The sequence below is a fragment of the Mauremys reevesii genome, linkage group 3 (assembly GCF_016161935.1).
Source record: "Mauremys reevesii isolate NIE-2019 linkage group 3, ASM1616193v1, whole genome shotgun sequence".
Lineage (NCBI taxonomy): Eukaryota > Metazoa > Chordata > Testudines > Geoemydidae > Mauremys > Mauremys reevesii.
This window is the reverse complement of record NC_052625.1, coordinates 161775203-161802185: the sequence shown is the minus strand read 5'-3', so window position 1 is coordinate 161802185 and position 26983 is coordinate 161775203. Positions and strand designations below refer to the sequence as shown.

Genomic DNA, 26983 nt, shown 5'->3' with positions numbered 1-26983 from the left:
TAAGATTAACCAGCTTGAGCCAGACCGTTTTAATTCATACCTCACCCTGCTTTCGTTCAAAGATACGTTACCTTTCAGTTGACCATTTCCTGCACTGGCCAGGCACAGATAGTCAGTGAAGCGCAAGTCCCTTTGGTTCAGGGGGTGTATGTGAGCCTGACAAAGAGCAATCTCTTTTAGGTCAACAACACACACACACACTTGCGCCTCTGCATCTTATTTATACGATATTTGCTGGCCGTGCTTCAAAACAAGTCAACCAATCAAGGTGGCCAAATATTCCAGGGTGGCATTTGTAGTTGTTTTGAACTTATGAACTGTGCACCTGTGCCCAACTCATCTCTTCTGTATGTGACTAGTTGTGGTCAATTTGCTAGACTCAAAAATGCTCGATTCAGCTTAAAGAGGTATTTGGTTGCAGAGCATAGTAACCACAAGTCTGTATCTACCTTGACAGAGTTTCCTTTTTAGTCTATAAAGCTTTCTAGATAGATTATGCTTATGCTTGCAGGATTTTACTGTACTCGCTTCTTACAACTTCCGGAAGTTTGAGCCCTAACAGTACTTAGCCTGACACTACTTGACAAGGCTTATGCACATTAATCACAGTCTCCTTTTGGGACCTTTTACCATCAACATTTGTGGTTGTTCTTTGCGTGCTTGCTCATGTTGATTCCATTCTAGGTGTGCGCATGCCCACGTGCGCAGCCGTCGGAGATTTTTGCCTTCGCTGTACCCGTAGGGCTGGCTGTGGTGCCCTCTGGAGTGCCGTGCTTATGCCACGGTATATCAGTTGCCTTCTCAGTTCCTTTTTACCACCTGTGATGGTCAGTCGGAGAGCCTCCCTTGCTTAGCAAGAGCTAGCGGTTGTCTACCATTTTGCGCTTCATGCCTTAAGGCCATTGTATATAGTTCACTTTGCTAGTCTTATGTGTGAATTAGTTAGTAGTTAGGGTCCCGGCGGGGCATGCTCCGGTCTTGGACTGTAGCAGGCCTGTGCCTATGAGTGACCCCCACAGCAGCTGCCTTAAGTGCCTGGGGGAGTCACACATTAAGAAGTGATGCTGGATTTGAAAAAACTTTCGGCCCAGAAGCAGTGGGACATCTGCCTCAGGGCTCTCCTGATGGAGTCTGCCCTCTGCCTGGCTCCCAAGCCATCTGGGCAGATCGCGCCAAGTGCCTCGGCCTCCATGCGCAGCGCACTGCTGGCACCTGACTCCTCCTGGTACCATTCATCATTGCCAATGCTGAAGAAGAAGGGCAGGAAGTGCTCCCTGGCACCGAGCAAGAAGGCCCAAGGGTCATCTATGAAGGGACCTGGGTCAGCCCACCAGATTGCTCCAGAGCCATGCGATCATGCCTCCCCGGCTGGGCGCCCAGCCCCCTTAAAGGTCCACCACCAACTTTTGGAAGTGGTATGGGACCCATAGTCCTGCCTGCACCTTTGTCATCCCAGGCTCCCGGGGTGCAGAGAGAGCACAGGTCTCCAACTTCTCCAATGCTGAAGGACTCGGCTAAGGCTCCCCAAGAGGGAAAGCCCACCATTAAGACCCCCTAGGGGACAGAGAACAACGCCGATCGCCGGACAGAAGACGTCGCTCTTCGCTGCCACATTGGGTATCCTGGGGTAGATCCCAGTCATGTCACTGGTCGCCCAAATGAGCTTTCAGATCCCCACAGTGCTACTCTCAGGCATGGGGCCAACACATACTATTCCTGGCACCACTCGCTTTCTCGACGGTCGTCCTCTAGGCGTCGGTCCTGATCACTGGCACGATGGGAACATACCAGTACTGCCCTTCACGCTACCATTACTGTTCAGTTGCACCTTGGCAATCGTCACCGGTAGCCACAACCAGCAAACAAACTCAGGTGTTGATGGCTCCTCCCTGGTCACCGGAAGGGGGGTCCTCCAATATAGAAGGCCAGTTCAGCCCTTCGCCACAGTCTCACTGGCATGACTGGGCACCAGAGCCCACTTCCTCGTCTGCAGCACCGCAATGGCAGCCTGGCCAGTGGCCAGTGCAGTGGCCTTATTGGAGCGTGCGGGGTGTACCAGTTGTGATGATGCCTCCTTCACAGCACTCCTCGGTGGCCATGACGGAACATCGGGTGGTGGACCCACTGGCACTGGACCCGGTTCTGGAAGCCCATTCTCAGGTCGGGTGGAGGAAGCCTCTTTCTCTGATGGTGGTTGAGACACCAGCATCCCCACTGGCAGTCCAGTTTTCCTCATCGCTCCCAGACGAGGCAAAGGCAGGACCTTCCAGAGCTAGCCCGTCAGATGACTTTAGGGAGCATCAAGCCCACCTCCTTGACTCCCAAAAACAAGGATGGTAAGAAACTTGATTTATTTGGGAGAAAGATTTATTCTACTGCCAGCCTGCAATTTTGGGTGGTGAATCATCAGGCCCTGCTGGGTTGGTACAATTTTAATGTCTTGGACACTCTCAAAACGTTCCAGGAATCCCTCCCTCAGGATTTGGCCCAAAGAGTTTGGCACTCTGGTGGAGGAGGGCACGGTGTCAGCAAATGGCATTGGACACTGTAGATTCGGCGGCAAGGGTGGTCTCATCGGCGGTGGTCTTGCGACATAATTCCTGGATCCAGACTGCAGGCCTCTCCCAGGAGATGCAGGCCTCAATCCAGGACCTCCCCTTTGATGGAGTTGGTCTGTTCTTGGATCAAATGAATGCCAGGCTTCACGGGTTGAAGGCCAGCAGGACTATCCTTTGCTCATTGGTCATGCACATGCCACAGTCAGCCAGGAAGCCCTACAGACCACCGCCTCTGCCAAGACCCTGGCAGCCTCGTCCAGGACCTACAAGGAGAAGGGACACTAGTTTTAGTCATCGTTGCCCTTCTTCCTTCCGCTTGCCAGCCCAGCCTGGGGCAGCCAAACAGGAGGCCAGAAGCGACCATTTTGAGGTTGTGCCCGAGAGCTGCACCCCAGTCAGTAGACCGGATCCTACATGCCCTTTCTTCAACCGCCTTTTCCCCTACTGCTTGGCCTGGTCGCGGGTTACATTGGACCATTGCGTCCTGGCTTGGGCTATACCCTGCAGTTCATGGCTGCCCCTCCTTCCCATCCCCCCATTTTCCCATCCCTCTTCAGGGACCCTTCTCATGAGTAACTCCTCGTTCAGGAGGTAGAGAAACTGCTGGGCTTGGGGGCTGTGGACGAGTTTCATCAGGACATAGAAGGAAGAGGATTCTACTCTCGCTGCTTCCTAATCCTGAAGGCCAAAGGGGGCCTCAACAAGTCTCTCAGAAAGTTGAAGTTCCACATGGTCTTCCTGGCCTCCATCACCCTTCCCTGGATCCGGGGGATTGGTACATCACTCTTGACTTAAAGGACGCTTACTTTCATATCTCCATATTCCCAGTCCACAGGCGCTTCCTGCATTTCATAGTGGCTGGGTGTCACTTCCATTTCATGATGTTACCCTTTGGCCTGTCCTCGGCCTCCAGGGTTTTCACAAAATGTGTGGCACTGGTAGCAGCTTACCTCAAATGTTGTGGGGTCCAGATCTTCCTGTATCTCGGCAACTAGTTCATCAAGGGCAGGTCTCTGGGGCAGGTCCTATGGAGTCTCCACCTGGTGCGATCCATTTGTAATGATCTGGGCCTGTTCATAAACACAGAAAAGTCAACGTTAATGCCAGTCCAACACATGGAGTTTATCGGAGCAGTTCTTGACTCCAAGTGAGCCAGGGCCTTCCTTCCGGAAGCATGCTTCCAGGCCGTGTCGTACTTGATTGCCCACGTGAAGAGCCATCTGCTTACCACAGTCCATGTGTGCCTGCGACTGATGGGACACATGGACACGTGCACGCATGTGGTCAACCATGCCCATGTTCATCTACGACCTCTGCAGGCATGACTGGCTTCAGTCTGTATCCCCAGCAGGCATGCACTGGACCGAGTGGTCATGGTGTCCTTGGACTTGTGGCTGGATACAGAGTCGGTGCTGCAGGAGGTTCCCTTCTTGACCCCGTCTCCATTGCTTACCCTGATTTCGGATGCGTTGGACCTGGACTAGGGAGCCCATCTGGGCGAGCTCAACACCCAGGGCCATTGGCTTAACAGCGATCTAGCCATTCATATCAATGTCAGGGAGATCAAAGCGGTTCACCTGGCCTGCCAGGCATTCTTTCCCCACCTGAAGGGCAGGGTGGTGCAGGTCCTGATGGACAATACAGCCGTGATGTACTACATCAACAGGTAGGGTGGAGACAGGTCCTTGGCTCTTTGTCAGGAAGTGCTCAGCCTCTGGGACGTTCGTGTGCGATATGCCATTTGTGTGGTGGCCGCCCACCTTCCCGGAGCCCAGAACATCCTGTCAGATCCCCCCAGCAGGACCTTCTCGTCTCGCCACGAATGGTCGCTCCATCTGGATGTGGTAGGCCTGATCTTTCACAGGTGGAGCACTCCCCAGGTGGACCTGTTCATGTCCAGACAGAACAGGAAATGCCACTTGTTCTATTCCCTGCAGGGCAGGGACAAGGGCTCCCTGTTGGACTCCTTACTAATTCCATGGTTGGGAGCGCTGATGTACGCCTTCCCATTGGTGCTGCCAATCCACAGAGTCCTGCTCAAGGTAAAGCAAGACAAAGCAATGATCATCCTCATAGCTCCATCATGGCTTCGGCAACAGTGGTTTGGCATGCTGCTGAGTCACTCGACAGCCACCCTGCTGCAGCTGCCCCTTCAGCTGGATCTGCTGTCACAGAACCACGGCAACCTGCTGCACCCGAACCTGGAGTCGCTGCACTTGACGGCTTGGCTGCTGCTTGGCTGAGGGCAGACAAATGGGGGTGTTCCGCTGGTGTCTAGCAAGTCCTGCTGGGCAACAGAAAACCGTCCCCTAGAAAATCGCTATATATGTGGCAAAGTGGAAGCAGTTCATGTGCTGAGCCATGAACCAACATGTTTGTGTGAATGAGGCCCCACTGCAGGACATACTGGACTATTTGCTGCACCTTAAGCACCAGGGTCTGTCGCTATCTTGGATCAAGGTACACCAGGCAGCCATCTTGGCGTTCCATCCTCCACTGCTAGGCCGGTCGGTCTTTGCCCATCCCATAACGGAACATTTCCTGAAGGGTTTGGAGCATCTTTACTCGCATGTCCAAGACCCAGTCCCCCCTTGGGACCTGCATCTTGTGCTGTCCAGACACCTGGGTCCCCACTTCGAACCTTTGGCTTCCCGTTCCCTTCTGCTTCTCTCCTGGAAGGTTGCCTTCTTGGTCACTATAACTTTGGCTCGCAGGGTGTCCGAGATCAGGCCGCCCACATCGGAACTGCCCTATACAGTCTTCTATAGGGACCTGGTCACACCTGGACTTTCTGACCAAGGTCATCTCCCAGTTCCACACTGGACAAGACATTTACTTACCAGTCCTTTGTCCAAAGTCTGATGTGACAGAAGAGGAGTGCAGGCTGCATACCCTGGACATCAGATGGGTGCTCCCCTCTATGTTGATAGAACAAAGCTGTTCAGTAAGTCAACGCAGTTGTTCATTGCTATTGCTGACAGGATGAAAAGTTGCCCAGTGTCAGCCCAGAGCATCTCGTCCTGGATCACTGCCCGCATACGCTACTGCTATGAGCTGGCAAAAGTGCCCCTGCCGGCAATCGTGATGGGTCATTCGACTAGGGTGCAGGCGTCAGCAGCAGCCTTCCTAGTGCAGGTGCCAATCTAAGAGTACTGTCGGGCCACGACCTGGTTGTCCGTCCATACGTTCGTGTCACACTACACACTGGCCCAGCAGGCTCTAGTTACGTTTTCCAGAATTTGGCTTCTTCCAGTTCCTGATCTCAGCCATAACTCAGAAGAGCTGAGTTTGTGATGCTTGCCATAGGTGCCATCTTCATGTTGCTGGCACTTAAGTCCGCATTGCTTGATGTCCCCTAGTGACTTCATTTAGGTATTGAACAGGATAGGGAGAATTAGATCCTTGTGGGACTGTGGAGGTGAAAGCTCTGAAGGAGAAAACTCATAGTGCCCATCACTACCGTGTGGGTGTGTTCTGAGAGGTATGATTGAAGACAACTATGCATAATCCTGCTAACTGCTGCTTTGTCACAGAGGAAGGATGACAGGATTCCAGGATTGACTGCATAGAGGCACAGCAATGAATATGGAAGTATGGAATATGGAAGTATGTCCCCGGTCCATGGTTCGGAGGAGGTCTGGCAGTGTCACCAGCATCATCACTGTTCTATGTCCTGATCTGAAACTCACTGGAAGAAGTCCAGGATATTAGCAGTATGTAGTTGGAATTGGAGGCCACCATTCGTGACCTTATTTAGGAATGTGAGATTAGATACTGTGGGATGGGTCAAGAGGTCAGTTGCATTGAGCAGTGGTTTAAATGGAGCTTTTATTTAACAATAAATATGGAATTAACACCACATATTTCCTCCCATCACTGAAACTATTTTGCTTCTATATTGTATGTATGAGCATTGTTGCAATCCTAATTATGATGATGATGCAGAGGCTGCAGAGCAGTTGATACTGTGTGTGTGTGTGTCCGTCCGTCCGTCCTGGCTTTTGTTGCTATTGGGAGGTAAGAAGGAGCAAATGTAACTGCAGAGCTCTATGTAGTGCTTGGTGGGAATGGCCTGTCCTTTGTTGTTGCTGGAGGCAAAAAGACCAAGGAATTTGAGGAGGTCTTTAGTTAAGAGATTCTTATAGGAAAATTTCATTGGAAAATTTTTGAATTAATTTTGTGAGGAAGGAGGGATTGAAGTCATTTCATAAGTTTGTTCCTTTGTATTTTACATCCACTGACCAAATGGTTTTACACAGTATTGATGCAGCATGTACACTTTAAACTCTTGCTTTGATTGTACTGTATAATGTTTATCAGTTGTATGGGAAAGCAGGTGAGCATATAATGACAACGTCTGCAGTTATAATAAATAGTATTTTTTAGAAAGTATGAAAGGGATATAAAACCTCATACTTCAGAACTTAAACTAATCTCTGACTGAAAATAAGCTTCCTCAGTGGGTAGGTTATTTAATGATTTCCTACTTCAGAGTTTCTTGCATCTTCATCTGAAGCATCTGGAACTGGCCTCTGTCAGAAACCAAAGTAGATGGAACTCTAATCTGCTCTGGCAATTCCTGTATTTCAATGTCAATTTATTTCGACATCTCTGCCCACCCAGAATATATGTAATTATTTCTGAAATGTTTCCATTAAGTTATACACTTAATGTAGGTTATCTGTATTCAAATATATTTTTAAATTAGAGCAAGCCATTAATTTATTAGTATGATATGTAATCTTGTTGAACTGAACTAGATAACTCAGCCATCCTATTAAATTTGCGTATGCAATATTTGGCAGGTGGAAAAAAATCTTCACGTTGAATCGATAGCACAGTCTTTATAATATATACTAATGGATTATTAGTTAATTGGTGTCTCCAAAATTAGCTATTTTCATTTGGTCTGTGAATAGTGCTGCTGGGTTTTTTAATACCTTTTTGGGGGTAATCTGTAATTTTGATGAGTATTGTTTCTTCTTGATACGTTAGGATTTTGTTTTACTTTTTTTCTTCTTGTCACAAGAATTAAGATATATTTAGTTCCAGAGTTTTAAAAAAACCCGAAAACCTCACACTTTAATTTTGGAACCATTTTACTTGTAAGGATATATTTTTTTAAATTTAGAAAAAAATACTTCCTGACCTTGTAGACTCTGAGGCCTTTTCTGATTTAGCTGCAAAGTAAAGGATACTAATGAGAATGTCTTTGGGACATAATTATGTAGATTTAAAGGAGTGATGTAGTTTTAATTATGCCCTGTAGCTAATGTAGATGCATATTAAACTCAATCATGCCTCTGTGTATTCCCCTCTGAAACTTTTCTTTTCTCAGGCCTTAAATTACTAATCAGCTCATTGGTGCACCCTAAGGTTATGTAAGCTAGCTCGATATTGCCACCAAATGTGCTTAAACTACTAATTTTTAACCGTTTACAATTTTATATTTTGACAAAATGACCTAAGAGTCTGTATTATTCTTTCATTACATTTATACAGAGAATGTTAAAATCTAGTTCATTTAAAAACAAGGGTAACTTCTGTGCAATCCGTTGTAATCTTTGATCTGCTTTCTTAAACCCAGATTAAAATTAAATACCAAAATATGAAATTATATCTATTTTCATTATTTTTGTTTATGGTTTGGATGCAACTTTACCTTTGGTATAGTTGTCCTGAATAAAAAATAACCAGCAAAAGACCTTTGAGACCATCACGTGATTCAGATATTATAGTATTGTCAAATTAATATTAAATGGATCACAGCAACAGACTGTAGTTCTGGTAAAAATGAGACTTTCATACTAAACATACTTTCTCTTATCAGTTGCTCTTAACTTTCTCACGTAAATTTCTTTGGAACTGAAATTTTTCATGCTTGGTCTCAGTGTAGAAGTATGGAGATTTTTTTTTCTACAGATTTTGTGTGTGTGTGTGTGTGTGAGAGAGAGAGCAAAATTCTCAGCCTTTTTATTATTAAATGTGAAAAATATATGTTCCAATTTCAGTTTTGGCACTTGGGAGCCATTACCTGTTGGTGCAAGATGAATCACAGAAGTTACTCTGACTTACATTGTAGGCTACTTCAGCACTTGGCAGCTCTCAGGTTCAGGGGGGAAGAGCAGTTGGGTAATGAGTGCAGTTCTGGCATATCCGAAGAATAAGCCCTAACATTTTGATGTTTGTTTTTAATTATAATGGATACCATAAAATATAAAGACCACAATTTTCATAGTTGGGAGCCTAACATTAAGCACCAAAATCCATATTTAATAACCTAAGTGGCTAAAATCATGAATATTGTTTGAGCCAGATTCTGATCTCTGGTCACTCTGATGTAAGTCCTCCACTAAAGGAAATCAAAGTCAATGGAGTTCTTCCAGATTTACAGCAGTAAAGCTAGCTCAGATATGGCCCTATGTAAAATTAATCCGGTTTTATTTTCAGTGAACATATATTCCTCTGTCCATATTGTACTGTTTTTTATTTTGTTTTGTTGCTTGTATAAAACAGACTACTAACTCCAGAGCCTTAATTTCCCCAAATTCCCATTTCAGTCTTGCACCATTAGTCAGACTTACATTTTATTTTCATTGTTGAAAGATTGCATGCGTGTAAGAGCTAGCTAGTTTATTAGCCTATCACAGCAGCAGTGAGCTATTAAGTCAATGACATCTTTAAGAAAAGTAATAGAAAGACTTGTCTGCAAGAATGCTAAGTCTCCATGTTAACTGAATGTGAAGTAGCTGAATATCACTTAGGGCTTGTCTACACTTAAAATGTTGCAGCAGTGCAGCTGCACCACTGTAGTGCTTCAGTGAAGACGCTACCTACTCCGATGCTCAACGTAGGTACTCCACTTCCCCAAGAGGTGGTGGCTATGTCAGTGGAAGAAGATCTCCTGTCAACATAGCACAGTCTACACCAGGACTTAGGTCTGCATAACTATGTCACTTGGGTTTCGATTTTCCACACCCTGAGTGACATAATTATACCGATCGATGTAAGTTGTTAAGTGTAGACCAAGCCATACTCAGTGGTATTCAGAGTACTGTTTTGAATAGTTTTGTAGCAAAGCAACCATGACTGTGCAAGCATTAGCTAAAAATAAATAAATAAAAATTGGTTTACCCTTTTTTCCCTACTGAATGCATGTATTAATGCTTTTAGAGACAGCCCCAATTTCAGATAAAGAATGATAAATATAGGTTTAAAAATACAAATCAATTTGACCTACATTTCTTATTTTATATTGCCTAAAATTTTGAAACAGAAAAGATTGTTTTTATACTTTATTGTACTTTCACAATAATCTCATTGGTATCATTTGCAAGAATATTAAAAAGTAGACATGGTGAAATGTGCAATTGCTCTTTAAATTATTTTATTAACTGTGTGTTTAGAATTTCATCATTTAGCATATCTTTAGTCTAAATTATCTTAAAGAATAAAGTAGAGTCCACAGTGGTTTTTTATTTCATTTTGTTTTTCTGTTTAATAGACATAAAAACATATCAGTTTGTCTTGTCCTGCATAATAGAGCTATACCAGCTAGGAAATGGAGGCTATATTTCATACTCAACAATTCACAGGAACAACTTATTGTATCAGAACGTGCAGTCTGGTGACATACTATGCAGACTGTTATGTAAAATAGGAAGACATTTCTTCCATCAAAATTTATGAGACTTTCTGCCATGGCTCTGGAACATATCTAATCTCATGAATAGAGACTGACAATTATTTTGTATAATTATTTGTGTGTTATGCAAAATTTGTATTTCAGAAGATTGAATTGAATAGATTGATCCGGGAAAGCTAGATTATTGTATTTCAGCATTAGAGGAATAGTTATTTTTTAAATAATGTTGTGTATTCTCTGCTGATTTCATGTTGACAATGCTTAGTGAATGATTTTACTAAGAAAATAAATGTTATCTGTAAATATATCCCTGAAATTTTAAAAACCATTTGTGACATTTCATATTTTAAAACTTGTGAGGGGAGAAAAATACATTCCTTCCCCTCGAACACACCTTCCCCCACTACCTAGGGAACCCGGGTTAGCCATCTCTGCATGGGAGAAAGACTCCATTATATAGCTTCCTCCCACAGGCATTGATGGGATTGTAAATTGGCTTCACTATCATCTAAGTAGTTGAGATGTATGTATTACATATATTGCCTCACAAGCAAATCTGATTATTGAACAGCCTGCCCCAACCCACTAGGGCAGGGGTGGCCAACCTGAGTCAGAGAAGGAGCCAGAATTTACCAATGTACATTGCCAAAGAGCCACAGTAATATGTCAGCAGCCCCCCCATCAGTTTCCCCCCACTCCCAGCGCCTCCCACCCACCGGCAGCCCTGCCGATCAGCGCCTCCCTCTCCCACCTCCCAATCAGTTGTTTTGTGACGTGCAAACTCAGGGGAGGGGATGGGAAGAGGTGGAGTGGGGGCAGGGCCTGTGGCAGAGCCAGAGGTTGAGTAGTGAGCTGGGGGAAAGCCAGCAGGTGCGGAGGTGATTCAGACAGAGACACCCCATAGGGTAGGATCTTTTAATGGAGATTCTCTATATCCTTGTAAGGAGGAGAGGAGGGAAGATAAAATACGGGTAGGATCTGATGAGAAATTTTCAAATGAAAGAGTCCCATTCAATTACATCATGTAATGGCAGAGAGCTAAAAAGTGAATTTTTTTTCAAGTGTTTATATACAAATGCTAGAAGTCTAAATAATAAGATGGGGAACTAGAGTGCCCGATATTAAATGGGGAGATTGATATAATAGACATCACAGAAATTTGATGGAATGAGGATAATCATTGGGACACATGCTTTTTCATCATGATGTTCTGGACATTTTGCAGCAGTTCAAGTATGAATAGCATGAATTGCCAGTAAAATATTCTGAATTGCCAATAGGATATATAGTCCAAAAAGTATAAATTTTGACTTGCAGGAAATGATTGAAAATTGTAACTGTGACAGTTACCAATTGTAGATTTGTGATTTTTTTTCTAGATTCTTGCATTCCATTATCTTAAAGTATCATGACTGGCGTGGAGAAAGTAAATAAGGAAGTGTTATTTACTTCTCCTCATAACACGAGAACTAGGGGTCACCAAATGAAATTAATAGGCAGCAGGTTTAAAACAAACAAAAGGAAGTATTTTTTTCACACAACACACAGTCAACCTGTGGAACTCCTTGCCAGAGGATGTTTTGAAAACCAAGACTGTAACAGGGTTCAGAAAAGAACTAGATAAATTAATGGAGGATAGGTCTATCAAGTGCTATTAGCCATCAGGATGGGTAGGGATGGTGTCCCTAGCCTCTGTTTGCCAGAAGCTGGGAATGAGCGACAGGGGATGAATCACTTGATGATTACCTGTTCTGTTCATTCCTTCTGGGGCACCTGGCATTGGCCACTGTAGGAAGAGAGGATACTGAGCTAGATGGACCATTGGTCTGACCCAGTATGGCCGTTCTTATGTAGAAAGGAACAACAACAAAAAATAACTGCCACAAAAGCCTTTTCAGTGGTTTGTGACAAGCAGACAGAAATCGATGCAATTGCTAATTAAACCTAATCCAGAGACAAAGTTTTATATAGAGTTAATTACAACACTTTAAACTTTAACGAGAGTACAGCTGTTCTTTTACATGGTGCTAGTTTCCACTAGGGGAAGAATTGAAAAGTTTTTCATTTCCCATGTGAAATGTACTGCTGTCTCTAAAATTAAAATTTGAACTTGTTCTTAAGTACTGCTGTTTATGTTACAGCACAGCAATATCTGTAGTTTGCACATTTATGTGATCTACAGTATAGACAAAAGGCTATATTGCAGTTACTTTTTCTAAGTTACTTTTCATATATGTATCTTCCATTATTATTCTTTAGTCACTCTCCCAATGAACTGAAACATTATGTTCTGTGTATTGATACTCAGGCAGAATTTGCTAAAATTCAGCTCCTCAGTTTAGAACATCAACATAAACTTTAGAGAAGTCAGCTACAAGAAAAAAAAATAGGAGCATGAGTAAAAGCTATATCTCTTGGGAGAGCAACCAAGTTTGTGAACTTGAAAGTAAAGTGCTCACCCTGACTAACAAGTTAAATGTCAAAAACTGCAGACCTCAGGAAAATGGTACTCTGATATGTTGGCATTCAATATATTTTACCAAGCTTCTTTACCTTAAATTCTCTGAAATAATAGTGCACTGTTGTTAAGGAATGTGTGAGCTACTTTGTGTAATCCTGATGAGAATAATCTTTCTTTAAATATTTCACTATGGGCCACTGTTGTAGAATGTATGAAAACTAATGATTCAAATGACCCTATCTGCTCCATTCCCATAGATTCCAAAGATCTAACGGACCATCTAGTCTGACCTCCTTTGTACCATGTAGAATTTCCCCAAAATAATGTCTAGAGAGATCTTTTAGAAAATTACTAATGATTAATTATTATCACCAATAAAATATTATGCCTTGTTTCCGATCTGAATATGTGTAACTTCAACTTCCAGTCATTGGATCACATTATACCTTTGTCTGCAATATTGAAGAGCCCATAATTAAATATTTATTCCCCATTTAGGTACCTGTAGACTGTAATCAAGTTATCCCTTAACCTTCTCTTTGTTAAGCTTACATTGATTGAGTTCCTTGAGTCTATCACTATAAGGCATTTTTTCTAATCCTTTAACCATTCTCATGGCTCTTCTCTGAACCGTCTCTGATTTATCAACATCTTTCTGGAATTGTAGACACCAGAACTGGACACAGTATTCCACCTGTGGTCTCACCAGTGCCAAATACATTTGAGATTCCTCTGTTCATGCATCCCAGGTTCACATTAGCTCTTTTGGCCAGGATGTTGCACTGGGAAGTCATGGTCAGCTAATTATTCACCACAACTTCCAAAACTTTTTTCAGAGTCTGCTTCCCAGAATAGAGTCCCCCATCCAGTAAGTCTTGCTACATTCTTTGTTTCCAGGCGTACACATTTACATTTAGCCATACTCTAATGCATATTGTTTGCTTGCATCCAGCTTGCCAAGCGATCGTGAATGCTCTGAATCAATAACCTTCCTTACCACTCCTCCAATTTTGTGTCATCTGCAAACTTTATCAGTGATGATTTTATGATTTCTTCCAGGTCAAGATAAGGATGTTACATAGTGTAGACCAAGAACCAGTCCATGGGGGACTTTACTGGAAACATCCATTCAGTGATGATTCCCTCTTTACACTCTTCTTTTGGGATTTTTCATTTATCCAGTTTTTAATCCATTTAATGTGTGCCACATTAATTGTATATCATTCTAGTTTTTTAATCAAAATGTCATGTGGTACCAAGTCAAATGCCTTACATAAGTCTAAGTATCAACACTATCACGTTTATCAAACAAACTTGCAATCTCATCAAAAACAGATTTCACGTTAGTTTGACCAGATCTATTTTCCATCACCCTATGTTGACTGGCATTAATTACATTACCCTCCTTTAGTTCTTTATTAATCGAGTCTCTTATCTGCTGCTCCATTATCATGTCTGGGATTCACGTCAGGCTGACAAGCCTATAATTACCCAGCTCATTCCATTGACCCATTTTTAAAAATTAGCACAACTTTAGCTTTTCCCCTGTCTTCTGGAATTCCTCCAGTGCGCCACAATTTATTGAAAATCAAATTAATGATCCAGCTCTTTTAAAACTCTTGGATGCAAATTATCTGGACCTGCTGATTTTAAAAATGTCTAACTTTAGTAGCTTCTGTTTAACATATTCCAAAGATGATAGTGGAATGGAAATAATGTTCTCATCACCATTTGACGAGATCACATTGTTTGCTTTTCCCTAGATACAGAACAGATATATTTATAGAACACTTCTGCCTTTTCTGCTTTGTTGTTACAATTCTACCATATCTATCTAGCAATTGGACCAATTCTATGTCAGCATTCTTTTTGTTCCTAATGTATTTAAAAACTTCCTTCTCATTGTCCTTAACTCTGCTGGCCATAGATTTTTCCTTGTGTCTCTTGGTTTCTCTTATTAATTTTCTACAATTCCTAACTTCTGATTAGTATTCATTACCATCAGCCTCACCTTTCTTCCATTTGCTATATATTAGTTTTTCTATTTTTATTTTTACAGAAGCCTTCACTTCCCCTCGAAACCAGATTGGCTTTTAAACTAGCAGAGCATTCTTCCTTAATTGTGTGATTTTTGTCTTTTTTTTGGGACATCTAGTGAGGAATTCTTGTCATTCACATTTTTCTGATTAAATTCTTCCTTCCAGTTGATTTGACTCATAATTGTTTTCAGCTTTGTGAAATTGGCCCAATTAAAGCACCAAGCATGTATGTTACTGGTTTGGACTTTATTCTGCTTGCACATTGTAAACGTGATCATGTCATGAAGACTTGTACCTACGCTACCGTTAACTTTTATTTCCGTGATCACTTCCTCTTTAGCTGTTAGGACAAAGTCTAATATAGAATTCACCCATGTTGGCTGCAAGACTTTTTGAGTTAGGAAATTCTCATCTATAATGTTTAGAAATTCCAAGGATGTTTTAATAATGGAAGCCTGAGGCTTCCAGCATATGCCACTCAAATTGATATGCAGGGTTTTTTCCCTACGCATTATATATTGATGTGTAAGAAACCAGTCATCCTGTTCTCTAGTGTGATTTGGTGGGCTGTAGCAGACATCAATGAATACCCTATTCTTATGCTTTATCTGTTAGGACATTGATCCATAAGCATTCAAGGTCATTAACTTCTGCATTATCAGTGTCTAGGAAACAGGTAATGCCACTTCCTCTCTCCTTTTGTCCTCTTGATCCTTCCTAAATAGGCTGTAATCATTTATTTTAACATACCAGGTTTCAGTAATACCAGCTAGATCAAATTTTTGCAATGAGCAATTCCAGTCCATCTTGTTTGTTATCCATGTTACTAGCATTAGTGTATAGGCAATCCAGGAATTTCTTTTCTTTATATCCGTTGGTTTCTTGATTAATTTTGTTCTCAACATCTCGATTTTTGTGCTGAGTGCTCACATCTTCCCTCTTTTTACCTTCCCTTTTGTTATTAGTTTAACCTCCTCCTGACTACTCTAGGCAGCCTGTTCCTAAGGAGATTAGTCCTCCTACTGAGGTGGAGGCCATCCAAATGATATAGCCTCCTCTCCTCATGGAAGGTGGACTGATATTCCACAAAACCAAAACCCTCCATTCTACACAACTTATCTAACCAATGATTCCCTTCCAGAATCTTCTGCCTTCTTTTGCTCATGGGACAAGAAGGATCTCAGAATGGATTGCTTGGGCATTCTTCTTCTTCAGCATGCTTCTGAGTTCCCTGAAGTCATCTATTATCTGTGAGATATCCCACAATGAAGTGTCATTAGTGCTGATATGAACCATCACCAGTGGATGATCCTGGCCCATAGACTTCAGAAGCCTGTCTTGTTTTAGAGTGATATCTTGTGTCTTGGCTCCAGAAAGGTAGCATGGTCTCTTATTGTCTATCTGTTCCTTGTAGAAATGTTCTTTGGATGTTCTGAGTATTGAATCTCCCATAAGGATCATCTTTCTTCTGTTTTTGTTTGTTTACAGTTTGGGCCAAGGTGCCATCCACATGTGTCCCATACATCTCACCATTCCCTTGGGCCTGCTGAATCTTTAGACATGTCTTCCGTAGCTTCCATATTGAGGATTTGGTATCGATTTGAAATTTCCAGCTTTGTGGAATTCCTTCTGTTTCTCTTCTTTCTGGTGGCTACAATCTGCTTATCCTCCTCTATCTCCAACCATGTAGAATGCATGACATCTTGTCTCTAGTGGTTACAAACTGCCAGGCCTTCTCTCTGACTTTCTCCCTCTCCAATTCCTTTGTGGCCTGCTCCATGCTTCCTTGAATCAAGGTACTGGTGTTTCCAGAATCTAATTGTCTAGGAACTCCTCAGCTTTTCTGATTCTTAGTAACATCTCACTTTACCTCTTCAATTCAAGAATATTTTCTTCTAACACGGCCACCAATTTGCACTTCATGCGTAGCAAATCTCTTCTGTCTTCAGGCAGGAAAGAGAATATGGCACATCTGCTGGACATCTTGATATCACATGTAGTGCTGAATCTGGAATGAAACCCTTTCATACTCTCCCTCTAACTCTCTCCGAAACTCCTCTCCTAGCTGCCTCTGTTTGCAGATCTTGAGTTCACCCACTAAATGACTTCTATACCAAGTCTTCCCTGCTTACCTCCGCTCACCACCGCTGAGTGTTTAACTACTCAGAGACTTCAAACAGCTGGACTGATCAAAGTTCCAAGTGCTAGAGCCTCGCAGCCTTTAACAAGGCAGTGATTAAAGCTGCATGGTCTTACTCAGGGTATGTCTACACAGCGATTAAACACCCACGGCTGGCCTGGGTCAGCTGACTTGGGCTGAGGCTGCAGGGCTGTAAAATTGCAGTGTAGATGTTTGAGCTTGGGCTGGAACCTGAGCTCTGGAACCCTCCAAGTGGGTAGAGTCCCAGAATCTGGGCACCAGCCCAAGCCCAAACATCTGTACCACAATTTTACAGCCCGAGCCCAAGTTAGCTGACATAGGCCAGCTGTGGGTACTTAATTGCAGTGTAGCCGTCGCCTCAGAGGCCCATGGACCAGCTATGCAGCCATCTATCGGAGTGTTCAAAGGTTTGAAGTCTTCATCTTTGTGAAATACCATTACTCCAATTTAAATAAAATCTTTACTTTTTAAGATCATGATGCAGTTTAATCTCTCTCTCTCTTTCCATTTGAATGGTTTTGGCAGCTATATTTTCATAGTCCAATATTTCGTCCTGTAGAGTAGCTGGAATCACTGATACAACATGCAGTTCACATGCAAATAATCTGCTTTTAAATATTTTTACCATTCAGTTTGACAAAGGGTATGCCTACAGCATCCGCCATAACTATGGAAAAGAAGGCAAGAGGACAGATTATACACCATTCAGCTGCATGAAGATTATCCTGTCCAATCCACCAAGTCAAGGGGATTATCATGGTGAGTATTTGTAACTGACATGTTCACAGTGCATGGAACCCAGAAGCTCTGGAAGAGAACTGATTGGATGGTTGTATTACTGGCAGGAGTTAGTAGTTAGTAGTTTATGCCAATCATTGCTGACAAGCTAGTGCTCTTACTCTTCTGGTGATTTGACTTATTAGGTCAGGCAAGAGAAATTCATTCAGCTGTAGTTCAATATGCTCTCTACTAAGCTCTTCACTAATCTTTTTCCCACTTTCCAATTTGCTTTGTAAGTGTCTTAGAAGACAGGCACTGAAGTTTCTTACAGCTCTACTTCCAAGTTGACTAACATACTCCAGTAATATTGCATCCATTTAGTTTTTAATAGGCTAATACTTCAGCAATAGTGTTCATCTTTGAATCTCATGGTCAGTCTGTTTAATGAACTAAGATTAATTAAGAAATTTAACATCTCGACTTTACATATTTATCTAAATCTAACCCAGTCCTGGGTATAGAATGATATATAAAACTCTCCTTTTCATTGTTTCATAAATGTTACTCTTCTCCCTGCATGAAATTTTCTGGGGGACCTTCTGTTCCTAGAGTAGACTTTTATCCACCCTTGATCCTAACTTATTTTGAAAAAGACTATGGCAGATAAGTGGTGTCTTGGACTATTCATCCAACTGAGCTGCTGTTTGACATCCTATGTGTGTGTGCGTGCGCGCAGTGCACTGCATTACGGGAGACACTTTCAAAAGTTCCTAAGGAATTAAAGCCATTAATTCAATACGACTTGTGCTCTTCGGTCTCTTAGAATATGTCTACACTGCAGATGGAAGTGAGCCTCTCAGCCTGGTTAGACAGATTGTGTTAGTGGGGCTCCTGCTGGCGTGCTAAAATAACACTGTGGATATGTTGCTGCAGTGGCAGAGGCTTGGGCTAGCCACCCAAGCGCTAGCCTACCCTATCCCCTGGGTCTGAGTTTGAGTGGCTAGCCCGAGTCTCTCCCAGTGCTGCAATGTCCACACAACTATTTTAGTGCACTAGCACGATCCCCACTAGCATAAGTCTGTCTACCCAAGCTGTAAAGCTAGTTCCCTGCTGTAGTGTAGACACACCCTTAGATGCTTTACACACAACCTGTATTTACTAGTAATAAGTCACTCATTTGACTTTGTGTGCAACAAGAATTGCTTTTGTTAGTTTTCAGTGATGGGATTCTTGAAGATATTTTCACTATGGAATAAATACTATTGTCCCTTTTAAGGATCAAGTCCCCTTCTACGTTAGTTTTCCTATCTGTTGTGTGTGTTCATCACAGCCTAATGTTACTTTTTGTATTTGAGATTATTTTAAATGTAACAGTGTGATAGCTGTTTTGTGACTGTTTGTGTCTGTTAATAAGGAACCTAATTAAAACTGTTTTCCACTCAATGAATGTGAATCTTGGCCTGCTTATGTTGTAGTGCATTATGTAACTCTTGAGCCTGTAATGCCCTGATAACCATACAGTGAAGTAATCTTTTTTAAAAAGAGTATAACAATTGCACACATGGGCAATTAACTTCTTTATTAATAAGCTGTTAGACAATTAAGAACAGCTTAGTCAGTCTCCCGAGTGTATTATTGTGCTAACTCTTGGGTAAATAGCCTTGTTTGTGTGCTTGATTTTTATTCCCCGTCAGGGTGCCCATTCCGCCACAGTGATCCTGAGCTACTGAAGCAGAAGCTGCAGTCATACAAGATTCCTCCCACTGGGATAACGCAGGTAAGGTGTATTCTGTTTGGACTCCTCAGTAATGAGGATTCGGGCACCGTCTTTCAGTTTCATTTAATATCCATGTGGAAATGCTATGTACAACTTGTCAGAGTGTAGGTGAAATCTCTCTTCTTGTAAAAGAACTGAGTCAGAGTCGTGGCTTTTCTGCATTATTACTTTTACTGATAATGTTTTCACCCTGCAGCTAAATGGAGTCATACTTTTTTTTTTTTCAACTTATTGGCTCATAAATTTACGTTAGTAATTTTTTATATTGCAGTGGAGACAATAAGGGATTTAGCACTGTTCTCTTTTAAATTTATTTTACTGCAAATTATTATTAAAGATTCTTAATGAAGTTGGCAGTTAATGGCAGCATTATTCTTTTTTTGGGAATTGTTTTTTAATCTTGTCTGAAAGTGTGAAAGTTACAGTGCTGCGTAGTCAATGGAAATTGTGATGTGCATTAGTCACTGTGCTATGTAATATAAAATTCTAATAATCCATTAGTTCCACATATATTTGTTTTAATATTTGACTCATTGTACTGAACTACCTTAATCAATACAAGTACGTTATACTGTTTTGCAAAATCTTACAAAGATTTCAGTACCTTCTTAAAAGGGAGCATTAATAAAATATTGCTGAAAACCTCATGTAACTAAGAGATGTTGAAGGAATAAGAATGTTTTGACATTGGGGAGGTGGTTTCTTGCACTGTTGGGCTGGTTGAGGAGTTGGTTGTGTAAAAGGACAACCAAGTCCCTTGCTGTATGAAGCCAAATAGATCACAGAGCTCAGCTGAGAAAGTTCATCAGAGAAGTTTTAAAAAAATGTACTTTAGATGGCCAAAACCTATTTTAAGGCTATAATCAACAGAAAATATTTTTTTCTTCCCTCATAATGTGAAAGATAAGGAATCTGGCATACACAGATAGTTGAACTAGTTAGAGGAAAATTTGAAAGCCCCATTGAAATGTCTTTCTTGGATGCCTGCTGCAGAAACAGTCAGTGTACAGATTAAATAGCAATAGTCTATAGTATTTATGTGTAGGCATACATATCCTTAGCCAGTTCTGGAAGGCCCCAAACTGGTGGTCCCCTCGCACAGGACTTTATTTTGTTTTGTTTTTATTTTTATTAATCCAGATAAAAGTAAAGTCCCCTAATGAAAGACCTCGCTCTACAAGTTGCAAATCAATAGCCAGATGTCTTTCTGGCCTCAGGCCAGTAAATAACACATTATTTATTTGTCTTAAGCAATGTCAGCTATCAGTGATACCTTCATTGAGTTTCTTCTCTTTTTATGTGCTTCAGACCTTGGTGCCGGTTGAGATTTTTCCCACAATTGATCATTAGAGACATTGGGAAACAGCCACTTAGTGAACCTTTACTATATGTTGATATCATAGAATATTAGGGGTGGAAGAGACCTCAGGAGGTAATCTAGTCCAATCCCCTACTCAAAGCAGGACCAACACCAATTCATCTGGTTGATCTGAGATTATGATCCTATGTACTTGGATGAGGGAGTAGTTTCTTTATATTCGTCATAGTTCCTTAGCTCAGGTAAGTTATATTTGTTTCCTAAAGTAGGAATTGGCTTCACTGAGGTAGCATCTCTGAAGCCATTATCACCAACTCCCTTGAAAGTACTATTTTCTTAATAGTAACGATAATTTGCCTTTTTCATCTGTAGATCTCATAGTGCTTTCTGAGCAAAGGTAAGTATTCTTATTCCCATTTTATAATTAGGGAAACTGAGATTGAAGACAGGTGAAGTCACTTGCTCATATTCACATGGCAGAATAGTGACAGACCCAAAAATAAAAATAATTTCTCCTTAATCTATGTCCAGTGACCTATTCACTGGGTCATGCCATCTGCCTTATATTAAAAAATATATATATATATCAGAAGGCTGGTTGCTCCCATTCTACAGGAGCAATTCTCACACAAAAATAGTTATTAAAATAAATTTGAGCCTAAAATGCCCATGTTTTCTTTTCACTGTAGTTCTTTACATTAATGCAATCTAGTTGTATTATTCTCAAGGTGAGTCTACACAGTTTTTGTACCACTTTAACTATATTTATTTGAAACTAGTATATTTAAAGTGTTACAAGTCCCTAGCATGGATGCAGTTATACTGTTTTTATTATATTTTTAATATTTTTCTTTTAAAAGTAAATTTCCAGGAATAGGCTATACTGGTATAAGACATATTTATACTGATATAACTGCATCCGAACTACGGTTTAACTAATTACGTAAAAAAAGCACCACCCATATTGAACTAGTTAAATTATTAAAAAAACCAAAACCCTCTGTAAACCAAGTGGGTAGGTGGTTCCTACCCATTGCTGGAGTTCAGGGGTGCGAATGGAGGCTGCAGTCCAAAGAAACAATATTATTTACTAGTCTGAAATTTCAACTAGAAAAAAATATTTTCGGTTGGAAAGAATAGCAATAGGAAACATTGATTTCTGACAAAAGCAGAGAAGGTAAAATGATTGATGTAAATGTAAAAATGAAATTAAAAACATTTGGGGTAAACTTTCAGAGTTGTGACCAGGGATTTAGCTGCACAATTCACAAAACGTATCAAAGTTGTTCAAACAAGTCCCCCTCTACAGCTTTGAAAATATACCTGTAAGGTACACTTTCCAAGCTGTGTGCAGAAATAGACATATGCATGGGAGTATGTTTCCATAGGCTCAAACCTCAAATATAGAGGGCTGCTGGTCCACCCTGGTTCCAAGCCCCCACCAGCTAGCTGCAACAGGCTGCTCTTCCTGCAAGCAGTGGACAAAGCAGGCGGCTGCCAAATGACGTTAGAAGGGAGCATTGCACAACTTTAAACGAGCATGTTCCGTAACTGATCAGCAACGTAACAATGAAACAACTTTAATGGGGACGACTTTAAGTGAGGAGTTACTGTATATTAAAATAAATGTATTTCTGTATTCTTATAAAACAGTGGTCTCCAAACCGTGGGGTGTGCTACCCTAGGGGTACACAGAGGAACATTCAGGGGGCTCAGTGGGGCCCAGGCTAGCCCCTACAGGGGAGTGGGGAGGGAGTGCCACCCAGCTCCACTCTGTGGCCAGCTCTGCTCTGGCCCCACCCCCCCTGCAGCCCTGGCTCCAGGCCAGGACTCTGGCCCTGGCCCTAGCCCCGCCCGCAGCTGGGGCCCTGGCCTGGCCATAGCTCTGTAATGTAGTTTCCCCTGCTCAATCTTCAGGCCTTTCCTAGCATATATTGTTTGCAATCACTATTAATATAACTAGCACCATGGTGAGTGAGGTAGAGTAGAGCAGTATTTAAAGTGAAGTTGGCTGAAATCATATTGGGTGTCGGGGGCAGGGGAGGACGGGACGCGGGGGATAGGGATGGACAACATGGAAGGGGAAAGAGATGACAAAGAAAAAGAGTTCTGAGAAAATATATGACTATATGAAAATAATGTAGAACAAATCTAATCTAGTTGAACAGCATGAGGGATAATAAGAAAATAAAAAGATTGTATACCATATAGAACCCTAAAAAGCACATTTGGAAATATTTATATCCAGTTTAAAACATTTTAAGATAAACATTTACATCATTTAAATTCTTTTTTCTTATAAGATGTAATCCGTATTCTAAATTTACAAATATTGTATAACAAAGATAGAGTACTGCTGAGAGAGTCTGTTGATTTAGGAACCTGCCTGCTATAATGAAGTACCATAATACTGAAGGCAGGATTAAAATATAGGTTTTTGCTATTGGTACAGGAATGAGCCTTCTTTGATTTGGAAGTCTTTTTAACTGCCCAAGTGAGACTATTGTTTCTTCTTCGAGTGATTGCTCATGTGTATTCCACAGTAGGTGTGCGTGCTTGCCATGTGCACCGGTGCCAGAAGTTTTTCCCTTAGCAGTACCCGTAGTGGGGGAGCCCCACTGCGACCCCTGGAGTGGCGCCTCTATATCGCTGCGCACTCCCCCCACCCCCAGTTCCTTCTTGCCGCCAGTGAAGGTAGTCGGAACTTATACTCCAGCTTTGCTGTAGTGTCTTCCTTAGTAGTACGATCTTCGACTGTTACTAGTTTCTCCAGTTAGTAGCCTGGCTCGGGGCATGCCCCAAGCCCCAGGCTTCAAGTCATGCGACTCCTGTTGCAATTCCATGTCCAGAAGCGATCCACACTCTGAGTGTCTTCGCTGTCTGGGTGAGACTCATATAAGTGAGCTCTGTAAAATTTGTAAGTCCTTCAAACCCCGGACTAAGTGCGAGCCTGAGATTCGACTCTGGACTCTGCTTATGGAGTTGGCTCTGGCTCCGGCACCGGTGCGCCGACCCGACCCGGCGCCAGGCACTGCGTCCTCGGTACAGAGCGAGACCCCATCCACCAGTTGGCACCGCTCCCCCGCCAAGAAGCAAGGCACGACCCAGTGGTGCCGGGACAAGGACAGGGGTGAGGCCGGACCTGAGTTGGGCAGCCCGCGATCCCCCTCAGACCCAGACCTCCAACTCACGTGGAGCGGAGTAGTCCAGTCCCGTCAGCGTGTGCCTCCTCAATGATGAGGATTCCGCCGACACCGGAGGCAGCTCAGGCAGTGCGCGACATCCTCGTCATGCTGGTACCGAGCGTGCCACCCGAGTTGGGGCCCCGGTCCTGAGGAAAGCCGCCGCTGGGCACCCACGATCCCTCACCAGCCAGGTCGCAGGTTGAGGTCCCTGCTCAATCCACGGGGCCTTCCCGTAGCCTGCGTCACGTTTCCACTTCATTGTCGGGGTCACCTCGGAGCGAGTCGCCGGAGTCTTCCTCGGCTCACAGGGGCCGCAGGCGCCGGGACAGAAAGTGTCGACGCTCCTCGTCCAGCTGCAGTGATAGCAGGTCGCGATGCCATCAGCACCACTGATCTTACCATGGCACGCGCCATGCTAGGAGTGCATCCCGACAGTCACCGGCACCAATGCATTGTAGCTGCAGTCGCCGACAGGAGTCCAGGGAGAGCACCTCCGACATCTGTCTCATCGTCATCGAGGTCTAAATCCCGGGGTCAGACCAGACATGGATGGCACAGATCGAGTCGCTCCTACGGCACCGTGTGATCCTTGGTCACGTCAGCCTCAGCTCCCAGCCGCCCTTCCCCAGGCCGCACCGTCCCTCAGGAACATATAACCCTGGTTGGGTCTCAGCCAGCGCAGTGGCAAGGGGCACCATGGCAAGGACAGTGGTGCCAGTGGGCACCGTGGCCCCAGGCACCTGCACCGCCAGGGCCCTGCTCCGTGCCTGGGGCATCCCAAGTGCCCTCGGCGTCTCCGCCTCAGCACCGAGACCAGTCATCGGGTGCCGAATCACCGGCACCACACCCAGACCCGGACATGGAGTGCAACCTACCGGCACTGCCTGATGCCCTAGGCATGATACCGGTTGTCTCGTCGGCACCGGACGAGTCCATAGTAGCGCCGCCTCCTCCTTCTCAGGAGGACTTCAAAGCTCATCAGGAGTTTCTCCGGCGTGTAGCCACCAACCTCCAGCTCCAGGCGGAGGAGATGGAGGAACCGGCGGACAATTTGTTTAATGTCCTGTCCTCCTCGGCACAGGGCCGCGTGGCTCTACCGCTTCACCAAGGGGTAGCCAATATTTTGTTCGCTCTATGGCAAATCCCGGCCTCTCTGCCGCCCATTTCTAAGAAGGCAGAGAGGAAATACTTTGTGCCAACAAGGGGGCATGAGTATCTCTACACTCACCCTGCCCCGAACTCACTGGTGGTGGAATCGGTTAACCTCCATGAAAGACACGGCCAGCCCGTGCCCACCCCCAAGGACAAGGATGCGAGGAGGCTGAATACTTTTGGAAAAAAGGTTTATTCCTCTGTGAGTTTCCAGCTCAGGGTGGCAAACCATCAGGCACTCCTGAGCAAGTATGACTTTAACTTGTGGGGGTCTCTGCCTAAATTCGAGCTATCCCTCCCAGAGAAGGACAGGAAAGAATTCCGGGCTCTAGTGGATGAGGGTGCGGCAGCGGCGAAAGCAGCGCTCCGGGCAGCCTCGGATGCAGCTGACACAGCACATTCGATGGCCTCAGCTATCCCTATGCGACGGGCGTTGTGGCTTTCACTGTCGGGGCTGTCTGGAATCCCAGTCCCTGATGCAAGACTTGCCGTTTGACGGCAAAGCATTATTTGTGGACCAAACAGATACGTATCTGCACGGGATGAAAGACTCCTGCACCACCCTGCATACTCTCGGCTTGTATGTTCCGCCAGCCAAGGACAAACCCAGGCCGCAGCCCTCGGCTCCCCCCGTAAGAGGCAGATACGAGCCCCCGCCGAAAAGGCCTAGGGACCAGAGGCGCAGGTCACAGCGCCAGTCCCGTTCGGCCCCACGCCCTGGACCCTCGAAGGGCAAGAGGCAAGGAAAGAGGCGTTTTTTACTCTTTGCAAGTGGCCACCTGGCCTGTTGCCAGGGAAACCCCCCAGTTAATAAAGTTGGTTTTTGGCAACCATTTATCTGCCTTCAGAGTACATTGGTCCCGTATAACGTCGGACCAGTGGGTCCTCAGTACCATCTCAGGAGGAGTACAGGCTGCAGTTTGATGCAACCCCACCTCATCCTACGCCCCGGGGTATTCCTGGGGACCCGGAACATGCCCTCCTCCTAAATCAGGAGGTGACGCGCCTCCTCGACCTAGGCGCGGTGGAGAGGGTACCTCAGGAATTGCAGGGCAAAGGGTTTTACTCCCGGTATTTCCCGATCCCAAAGGCGAAAGGTGCTCTCAGGCCCATCCTCGACCTACAGAATCTCAACCAGTTTCTGATTCGCTGCAAATTCCGTATGGTGTCCTTGGCCTCTATTATTCCGTCCCTGGACCCGGGGGATTGGTTCGCATCCCTGAATCTCCAGGATGTGTACTTCCATATCCACATTTTCAAGGGTCACAGGCGCTTCCTCCGCTTCCTGGTAGGGACAGACCATTACCAGTTTACAGTCCTTCCCTTTGGCCTTTCCACGGCCCCCAGGGTTTTTACCAAATGCATGGCGGTGGTGGCAGTCCACCTCAGGAGGAATGGGCTGCAGATCTTCCCCTATCTGGATGACTGACTGCTCAATGGCAAGTCACGGTCCCAGGTGCAAGCGCAGATGGAATTCCTGCTAGATACCTGCACGAGTCTAGGCCTAGTGGTGAACAAGAAAAGTCCACGTTAGTCCCGGTTCAGCACATACACTTCATGGGGCGCTGTTAGACTCCCTGGAAGCCACGGCCTCCCTCCCCCGGGACAGGATTGAGACACTCAAAGGTCTCATCACCTCGCTCACGGCCTTTCCGGTGATGACAACACGAGTGTGCCTTCAAATCCTAGGCCATATGGCAGCATGCACCTCCGTGGTGCGACATGCCAGGCTCAGGATGAGGCCCCTCCAACTCTGACTGGCCTCTCAGTATTCCTAGGCCAGGGACGACCTGGACAAGGTTGTCACATTGCCACCCAATGTAGTAGCTGACCTGCAATGGTGGTCCCTCCCGAGCAACATGCTTCAAGGTATCCCCTTCCGGGAACCCCCTCCCTCACTAGATCTGGTGTCATACACCTTGGACTTGGGATGGGGAGCCCAAGTGGGGCGCTTCAAAACCCAGGGC

At 44.1% G+C, this 26983-nt stretch overlaps 1 protein-coding gene across 8 annotated transcripts in view; it reads left to right on the top strand.

Moving 5' to 3' along the window:
- PRIM2 (DNA primase subunit 2) overlaps positions 1-26983 on the top strand; it is a 282728-nt gene that overhangs the window by 220997 nt on the left and 34748 nt on the right. For 6 of the 8 annotated variants that reach the window (XM_039531670.1, XM_039531667.1, XM_039531665.1 and 3 more), the window contains 2 exons: positions 17497-17623; positions 19279-19361. The exons of 1 other annotated variant lie outside the window; for it this stretch is intronic. In XM_039531670.1, coding sequence (XP_039387604.1) covers positions 17497-17623; positions 19279-19361 — 210 coding nt within the window. The remainder of the gene's footprint in view (positions 1-17496; positions 17624-19278; positions 19362-26983) is intronic. One more of the 8 variants, XM_039531671.1, reaches the window with a different exon arrangement.